Source organism: Octopus sinensis, linkage group LG13, assembly GCF_006345805.1.
Source record: "Octopus sinensis linkage group LG13, ASM634580v1, whole genome shotgun sequence".
NCBI classification, from domain to species: domain Eukaryota; kingdom Metazoa; phylum Mollusca; class Cephalopoda; order Octopoda; family Octopodidae; genus Octopus; species Octopus sinensis.
The window spans coordinates 44132499-44142595 of NC_043009.1; the positions used below are offsets into that span (position 1 = coordinate 44132499).

General features: G+C 41.4%; 1 protein-coding gene across 4 annotated transcripts in view; it reads right to left on the reverse strand.

Moving 5' to 3' along the window:
• Nucleotides 1-377: 377 nt before the first annotated feature.
• Nucleotides 378-10097, reverse strand: part of LOC115218397 (alkylated DNA repair protein alkB homolog 8) — a 45526-nt gene continuing 35806 nt past the window's right edge. For all 4 annotated transcript variants that reach the window (XM_029788185.2, XM_029788186.2, XM_036508336.1 and 1 more), the window contains 4 exons: nucleotides 8458-8530; nucleotides 4172-4327; nucleotides 3564-3713; nucleotides 378-1045 (listed from right to left, as the gene is read on the reverse strand). In XM_029788185.2, coding sequence (XP_029644045.1) covers nucleotides 728-1045; nucleotides 3564-3713; nucleotides 4172-4327; nucleotides 8458-8530 — 697 coding nt within the window. In that variant the 3' untranslated portion in view covers nucleotides 378-727. The remainder of the gene's footprint in view (nucleotides 1046-3563; nucleotides 3714-4171; nucleotides 4328-8457; nucleotides 8531-10097) is intronic.

The following is a 10097-nucleotide window of genomic DNA, read 5'->3' on the forward strand; positions in this document are numbered from 1 at the left end:
GTATCAAAAGGGTTTGATCATAGAACAAGGGGCAGCTTCAGGCAGGCTGGTATCAAAAGGGTTTGATCATAGAACAAGGGGCAGCTTCAGGCACGCTGGTATCAAAAGGGTTTGATCATAGAACAAGGGGCAGCTTCAGGCAGGCTGGTATCAAAAGGGTTTGATCATAGAACAAGGGGCAGCTTCAGGCAGGCTGGTATCAAAAGGGTTTGATCATAGAACAAGAGGTAGCTTCAGGCAGGCTGGTATCAAAAGGGTTTGATCATAGAACAAAGGGCAGCTTCAGGCAGGCTGGTGTCAAAAGGGTTTAAACATAGACACAAATAAAACACATGCACACACACATACATATACACACAGAAACACATAATAACAAATACATTTTTTAAGATATTTATTCATATATGCTGAATGATTTCATAATGATGACATGTTTAATGACACGGGTTAAGAAAATTATATCACCATAGCGCTTATGTCAACAAGAGTGACTTCTTTAAAACAACACACCAGTTGCCTTCATCATAATAATACTGTAATATGTCCACATTATCGATATTCTGGCACAGGTCAACCAGTTCACCATCTTGGAAAACATGGTAATATCGGTAAAGAACACTATCATTGCAACTATCAGCTTTGGCTGAGGTTTTCTTCACTTTCTTTGTCCAGGGCAACAAAAGATCTTGTTGTTTGAAGCTGGTACGATTGACATGAACAGCAAGTTTTAAAGGTTCTTCAGCAGATTCATTGTTATCAGAATTGGCAGTTTTACTATTTGTTGGGGCCGGTTTGGTTTGGTGTTACCAATGTCTTCTTTGAGTTTGATGTCAGCTATTTCTGGAAGGTCGCTGTCACATTGTGAGGTATTGTTAACATTGAGTAATACGGACAGATTGTCCTTTTGGCTTGGTTTTGACTTTTTCCGAATGTACTTAGATTCTTGGTTGTCTATCTCTTGTTCCATTGCCCACACTTGAATTAGAGCCTTGCCTCCGGGACAGAGCAGCCTGACCAGTTCTTTCACAGCCTGAAGACGACGTTGCTGATAAAAAGAACGAAAGAAGGAAAAACAAATAATTTAATAATAATAATAATAATAATAATAATAATAATAATAAATGCCCTGATGCAGTACCAGGCAGTGGCTCTCATGGCTTCTGATCTTAACTGATTGCAAGTGTTATCATGTACAATGTTTTGTCTTGGTATAAAAGATGGGCTACAGCAAATATTCTGCTCAATACCACAGATTTGCTTGTCAGTTGTTTGACCTTAACCAGTTGAGCATGTCCCTTAGAAGCTGACGATATGTGCATCTCTGATCATGAGCAGAAGTAGTGGGGGAGCATCATGGTCCTGTGTTGAGAGGGATTCTTTGGGGTTTGAATAATTCACCTCTGGAAACATGGGTGTTTCGTTCAACATCCTTAAGCAACCCTTATTCAGGGACCTTTTGAGCAGGATGGGCTACTCGACCAGAAGAAAATTCTAACTGGGCCCCACCTGCAAGGTCATGTGCTGTTTATCTTGATATGAGATCACCATGTCGCGCACATATGGTTGTGATGCATGTGCCTGGTGTACCCTTATCAGACGGGTAGTCATGATGGGTATACGGCGCTTCGTATATTTTACCCCAGTGTCACTTTGATGGCATGCGACGACGACAACAACAACAATAGGTTGTTTAACCCCTTTTGCTACAATACAGTGCCTTTGTTTGAATTTATTTTGCAACTGTGCAGAAGCCCCTCCACTGGCTTGAAGCGAACAGCATGAATAACACACAATCATTGTCGTCATCGTCATCACCACCACCACATCGTTATCGTCATTATTATTATTTAATGTCCATGTTCCATGTTAGCACGAGTTGGACAGTTAAACAGGATCCAATGCCCTGCCCATCCCCCCAAAGAACTGCATCACGCTATACTGTTTACTTTGGTATAGATACCTTTTCTAATGCCAACTACTTTACAGCATGTATTGGGTGCTTTTTTTTTTTTCATGTGACAACACAAGGCAGCCTGCAAGACTATGAACCTCAAGGGGAGCAGCTTTATGCTAGGAGATGAAGATTAAAAGTATAAGAGAAGGGGCCAGAACAGAGGAGGTTTCTTGCAGTAGAGTAACATGACTACTCACATTTTAGAAGAGAAAGTGATCAGGGTTGAGCAGGGAAGAGATGAAAATAGCGATGATGAGGTGTCTGGGTGGACCCTCAGGGTACAAGGTTAGTAAGGTATATGGAAGAGTGAGAGATGGGGAGTGAGTGAGGTGTGTGTGTGTGAATATAATGAATGAAGAACAGATGTTGAGGGGTGGATAAGGAGTAGTCTAATGATACATGGAGGTGGTATTCTCTACAAAGGCGAGCTGGCAGGAACGTTAGCACGCCGGGCGAAATGCTTACCAGTATTTCGTTGTGAGTTCAAATTCCGCCGAGGTCGACTTTGCCTTTCATCCTTTCGGGGTCGATAAATTAAGTACCAGTTACGCACTGGGGTCGATGTAATCGACTTAATACCTATGTCTGTCCTTGTTTGTCCCCTCTGTGTTTAGCCCCTTGTGGGTAATAAATAAATAGGTATATGGAAGAGTGAGAGATGGGGAGTGAGTGAGGTGTGTGTGAATATAATGAATGAAGAACATGTTGAGGGGTGGATAAGGAGTAGTCTAATGATACATGGAGGTGGTATTCTCTATAAAAATTTATGTCTTGTCTTGGGGGGGGGGTCTGTCAAATGTAATGTTTATTTATTCACATTATTTTGAATTAATCAGGCAAGCTGGCAGAATTGTTAGCACGCCCAACGAAATGCTTAACAGTATTTCGTCCGTCTTCACATTTTGAATTCAAATGCTGCCAGGGGGGTCATCTTTGGCAATCCTCCTTTGGGGGTCAATAAAATAAGTACCCGTTGAGTACTGGGCTTGATGTAATTGACTATCTCCTTCCCTTAAATTTTCAGGCCTTGTGACTATAGTAGAAAGGTTCATTTTGAATTAATCAAGCATTATCTTATAGCTTAAGATTTTTATGATGAAACTGTTTATTTTTTAGAATCACATTATAGGGTAGATGTGGATGGAACCTACACTCGCCTCCTTATGAGAGCTCAAAATCTCTTGTGGAAGCGTCATACAACCAAAATGCAAATATATGGGAAACTACCACCTGTGTCATCTCTTGTGAAAGGTAGGAGAGTCCAGTTTGCTGGACATTGTTGTAGAGCTGAAAACGAGGCAATTTCTACTCTTCTCCTCTGGAAGCCATATACTCGCAATACCAGAGGGCGCACACTCTCCTACCCTGATGTAGGATACAGGCATCCAGCAACAGGACCTCCGTAATGCCATGATGGACCGTGAAGTCTGGCATAGCATGGTAAATTCCATTGTCTCGACCACGGTCGAACAATGATGATGATGATGAGATGTGAAAGGCTGATCTGGTTGGTTGGTGTATAAAACAGGTAGAATATTTTGGCCGGATATAGTCTGTTTAAATGGTAAATGGTTAAACAATTAAATTTAATCAAATGAGATCTACTTACTTTTGTGGACAGGTGATGAATGACTGCAATACAGATGCAGGCATCAAAGGTGTTTGATCTGAGAGGAATTGCCATCACATCACCCACAAACACCTCAAAATTCCGCTCTTTACATATATTTATTAGGTTTTCACTTCGATCTGAACCAATCTACAAAAATAAGTAATAAAAACAAATAAATATATTATTTTTAAAAAAAAGAGGAAATTTGAAAAAACAATACATCATCACCATCTTCATCATCATCATCATCAGGGTACAAACTCAAAGGCTGCCTCAGGCAGCACACTCTAGCTGTGCCCCTGTAGGGGTCACTCCGAAAAGCTCTATCTGCGACGATTTCATCTCAATCGAAGGAGAGGGGCTTTCTCCGTCCAGGTTGCGGATCCGTGGAATAAGCTGCCGGATGAGATAGTGAAGATGCCGACGACCACTCGGTTCAAAGTCTTCCTTGACCAAAAATGGCCTGAACTCTTTACATGAACACCACCCTGTACATAACTCCATGTCCCCCTACATGGCCTTGCATTTTGCTTTTTGAGCCAAAAAATTAACTAACTAACTAAGAACAATAGCAACCTTAACAGAAATGGTACAGTGTGACATACCTGATAAATTGAAGGATTGACACCAAAGTATTTGCCATTTCCACAGCCTATGTCAGCCACTAAAGCACCGTCTTGGAGTGATTGTAGGAATTCTTTCACTTTGGGCCAAGGAGAGTGTCTTGTGCGGCTGAAGTGATCGGCAATTTCATTGTAGACCTAAAGTGAGGAATATAACAAAAGAGAATTCTCCGCCTTAATCAATATGAAATCAAAACTAAATTATCAACAGACAAGAAAAATATTAGCCAAAAAGACTAAAACAATTTTTTGTTTTTTTTATCAAGGTAAACTTATCCCCATACTAGAATATACAGATATAGAAATTTACCATAATGTAGAACTACATATGCTACTAATACAGCACTATATTGATATAGTATCCAATATTAGTCCATATTGATATAGTTCCATATCATAATGCAATACTATACTTACTACTAATACAATATCTTATAAATATAGTATCTCATACTGGTACAGTACTATATTGATAGAATGAAAGCAGAGAATGGTGACTGTGGTTGAGTCGTTATCAATATCTCCATCCATATTCACAAACACTGAATTCAGTCCTGTTCTCAAACACTTCTAGATCACCTGAGAGCGAGAGAGAGAGAGAGTTCGTACATACATACATACATACATACATATATTAAGGCGTATTCCATTAGGAACGTAGCAGAGTACAAATCAGAACTCATTCACCCTTAGAATTATCAAACAGCCGGTAGTATAACAGAAGGCGGCGGGCTGGCAGAAACGTTAGCGCGCCGGGCGAAATGCGTAGCCGTATTTCGTCTGCCGTTACATTCTGAGTTCAAATTCCGCCAAGGTCGACTTTGCCTTTCATCCTTTCGGGGTCGATTAATTAAGTACCAGTTACATACTGGGGTCGATGTAATCGACTTAATCCGTGTGTTGTCCTTGTTTTTCCCCTCTATGTTTAGCCCCTTGTGGGTAGTAAAGAAATAGGAAGTATAACAGTATACTTTCAAGTCTAGGTTTAAGCATTCATTCAGTGTGAAAATAAAATTTGATAAAATAGAGATAACAAGAAGGAGTATGGTTAGACAGCTATTTAATAAACACTACACATGTTTCAATACAACATAGATCTGCATATACACAAACCTACCAACCCACCCAGCTATCCTGGATTCTTTGTCCCAATTCCCTTTTTATCCACTTTCTTGTACCTTGAGAACATGCCCTGACACCTCTTCTTCACCATCCTTTCTCCTTTCCCTGCTGGGGTAGCCATTTGGCTCCTCAACAGCCAGACATCTGTTCGTGACCCTCTATCATAATTTAGTCTCTCAACACCTGGCACAAAACCATCTCCTTCGATACTGCGCCCACCCCCATTCTGCTAAGGGGTCTTGTCTTGCAAGTTTCTTGATGACCTCACTAGTGCTGGTGCCATGAAAAGAATAGCCAGTACACTCTGTAAAGTGGTTGGCATTAGGAAGAGCATCCAGTCACAGAAACCATACCAAAGCAGGCAATGGAGCACAACACAGCCCTCATTAAATCTTGTTGGATCATGCAACCCATGCTAACATGGAATATAGACATATGATGATGATGATATAGCACCTCATACTAGACTTTACTGACACTGTTTTATAATCAATTTAGTAACCCACAGTAGACCATACTGATACAGTTCTTAGTTGGATATAGTGCCCCATACTGGAACATACAAATACAGTACTACATCGATATAGTATGTACAAAGCTTTGTTTAAAGTCATGTAAATAGTTTTACCGAAATGGCAAGAAGAAATTTAAAGTAGAAGCAGTCATCAGCAAGAGAGGAACTTGTTTCAGCACAAAGGGATCCTACCCAAAAACGTTAGACTTCTCTCCTTCACAACAAAATTCATTCTACATCACAAACCTTTTACCAATACAGACCATCCCTAGCTGCACCAGATTCTACAAATTTGACTGGGATATAAAATCATCATCATTTAACATCTGTCATCCATGCTTGTATGGGTCACGACAGTTTGACTGCATCCAGTGAGCAACAAGGCTGCATCATGATCCATGTCACCTTTGGCATGGCTCCTACAGCTGGATTCCCTTCTTAATACCAACACCTTTACAGAGTGTACTGGGTGCTTTTTTTCATATCATTGACACTAGTGAGATTGCCACTGTTCCTTAATAGCAGTCAAGTGATTTCATAGATGCTCCCCTGATAATACTCAACGGTGTAAGTCAGAAGAGCTTGAGGCAGGAGGCATCAACTGGTGGACTATAGCTCATATGTAGTTCTCTGACGACTCCTCTACATGCCTCAGACAGGTTTGTAAAAATTTTCCTAATACAAGGTATCTGTCAGTCATTGAGCAGTTAATGGCTTTTAGATTTGTTTAATTTTTGCTTTCATAACCATGGACATAGATGTGTGATTGAGTTCCTTTGCATGCCACCTTGGGCAAATGTCTTCTACTATAAACTTGAGCTGACCAAAGACTCATGAGTAGATTTGGTAGACAGAAACTGAAAGAAGTCCATGATGTGTGTGTACACACAGATGTATTTGTTTGTGTATTTGTGTGTACCCTTGTCTTCCTACCACATGATAGATGTAAACAATGATGCAATCATACAAGTGAAGTTGTTCATTTCCAATGTTCCATCAAAAGCAAGTCTGGCCATGGGGAAATATAACCTTGCTTGGAAACAGGTGAGGGTTCATCATCATCATCGTTTAGCATCCGCTTTCCATGCTAGTATGGGTTGGACGGTTCAACTGGGGTCTGGGAAGCCAGAAGGCTGCACCAGGCCCAGTCTGATCTGGCAATGTTTCTACGGCTGGATGCCCTTCCTAACGCCAACCACTCCGTGAATGTAGTGAGTGCTTTTTACGTGCCAGACGAGGCTGGCAAACGGCCACGATCTGGTGCTTTTTACATGCCACCGGCACGAGGCCAGGTTGGTAACAGGAAAGGCATCCAGCTGTAGAAAATCTGCCTCAATGAATTATATCTGACCCATAGAAGTACCTATTTATTTCATTATGTGTGTGTGTGTGTGTCTACCCTTGCCTTGGCATCATATGGCGTTTGTAAAGTGGATATCACCAGGATAAAGCAATGTTCCTTTCCAATCACCAGTGGAAAACATACTTGACCATGGGGCAAATATTACCTTGCTTGGAAACAGGTGAGGTGGGGGGATGGTGACAGGAAGGGCATCAGGTTGTAAAAAATCCACCTCAACAAATACCATCTGACCCACACAGGCTTAGAGAAGCAGATGCTAGATGAGGATAATGAAGATGATGATGATGAACTCTGCTAGTAAAAGAAATGGAGGGATACATGAGGATATTTTTATATGTAAGGTCTGATACAATAGACATATACTCTTTTACTTGTTTCAGTCATGTGACTGTGACCATGCTGGAGCACTGCCTTTAGTCAAGCAAAGCAAGCCCAGGAACTTATTCTTTGTAAGCCTAGTACTTATTCTATCCATCTCTTTTGCCGAACTGCTAAGTTACGGGGACATAAACACACCAGCATCGGTTGTCAAGCAATGTTGGGGGGACAAACACAGATACACAAACATATACACACACATACATATATATATATATATATGAATCGAAATCGATCAACATCAATGGAAATTGCAGCTGTGATACTAGTGCCGGTGGCACGTAAGAGAACCATCCGAATGTGGCCGTTGCCAGTGTCGCTCCGACTGGCCTTGTGCCGGTGGCACATAAAAAGCACCATCCGATCGTGGCCGTTTGCCAGACTCGTCTGGCACGTAAAAAGCACCCACTACATTCACGGAGTGGTTGGCATTAGGAAGGGCATCCAGCCGTAGAAACATTGCCAGATCAGACTGGGCCTGGTGCAGCCTTCTGGCTTCCCAGACCCCAGTTGAACCGTCCAACCCATGCTAGCATGGAAAGCGGACGCTAAACGATGATGATGATGATGATATATATACATATATATACATATATACAACAGGCTTCTTTCAGTTTCCGTCTACCAAATCCACTCACAAGGCTTTGGTTGGCCTGAGGCTATATTAGAAGACACTTGCCCAAGGTGCCATGAAGTGGGACTGAACCCGGAACCATGTGGTTGGTAAGCAAGCTACTTACCACACAGCCACTCCTACGCCTGGGCAAAGGGTAAATGTAAAAATATCAAAAATGTGCGATTACAAATAGGGGTGGCTGATCCCTGGCTTTATGCAGGTACCCCTTGCTTTACATCTGTTGTAAAAGAAAAAAATATTGTTTGATTGGTTACCTGATGGACGTGAGTGACTTCTAAATTGGCAGCTCTAGTCTCTGGGACTTCAAGAGAGGATGGATCCAGTTTACTGTAAAACACATAAAATAGAAATATACTTTTCACTTAAATTTTCAGAAAGATCTTTAAAAATCTCATAAACCAATCACTACAACAACAGCAACCACAACACTGTCACCATTGCTGCCAACACCACCAACATCATCATCATCATCATTCTAAGCAAGGTAATATTTCCCTGTGACCAGACACGTTTTTCATAGAAATATTGGAAAGGAACGACACTGCTTGAATGACAGTGACACAAATCTACAACAACCATACAATGTCAAGACAAGGAAACACAAACATATACTCTCTCCCTCACTCTCTCACACACACACACACACACATGCATATAAAGCCTTTTTCATTGGAAATAAAATTGGCAGTCTCTCCTGCGACTCATGTTTCACATCATTGTGATCTTCAGGCATGAAACTGACAAACTGTCATCTTCAATTTCAATTAAAAGATTCACAACCTCTACAGCACGTATTGAGCACTCTCCTCTCCTTTGTCTGACATAAACCAATGAACACACACACACTCACATATATATATGGGCTTCTTTCAGTTTCTGCCTTCGAGCTCCACTTACAAGGCTTTGGTCAGCCTGGTGCTATTGTAGAAAACATTTGCTCAAGATGTCACGCAGTAGGACTGAACATGGAAACATGTTAGTTAGTTAGTTAGTTAGTTAATTTTTTGGCTCAAAAAGCAAAAAACAAGGCCATGTAGGGGGACATGTAAAGAGTTCAGGCCACTTGAGGTCAAGGGAGACTTTGAACCGAGCGGTCGTCGGCATCTTCACCATCTCGTCTGGCAGCTTATTCCACGGATCCGCAACACGGATGGAGAAAGCCCCTCTCCTTCGATTGAGATGAAATCGTCGCAGATAGAGCTTTTCGGAATGACCCCGCAGCCGACGCTCTGGAGCAGGAGTGAAGAACAGCTCTTTCGAGAGGTTACACTTCCCGCTTATGATGTTGTGAGCAAGAATGAGATCTCCATGGCGGCGGCGTTTTTCTAGAGAATAAAGTTCGAGCGTCTTCAGCCTTTCTTCATAAGACAAATTCTTTGTGGGAAGGCAAACTTCTTAACCACACAACTACTCCTGGGCCTTAGTTATTTAATGAGTATCATCTAAATTATGTTTCATGTTATAAAATATGGAAACCATTGTTTCTAAACACAATGGTGACAGGTTAATGAAACACACAAATGGAAGTCAAATCATAATGTTACAGATTATTAAACTCATCTTTAAATTGTAATGCTTACAATATTTAGGACACAGACATGGCTATGTGGTTACAAAGTTCACTTCAAAACCTCATGGTTTCAAGTTCAGTCCTAGTGCATGGTACCTTGAGCAATTGTGGGGAGAGGTAGAGGGGGGGATCAAAATTTGGATTTCTCTCTTTACTCTCTCTTTTACTTGTTTCAGTCATTTGACTGCGGCCATGCTGGAGCACCGCCTTTAATCGAGCAACTCGACCCCGGGACTTATTCTTTTGTAAGCCCAGTACTTATTCTATTGGTCTCTTTTGCCGAACCGTTAAGTAACGGGGACATAAACACACCAGCATCAGTTG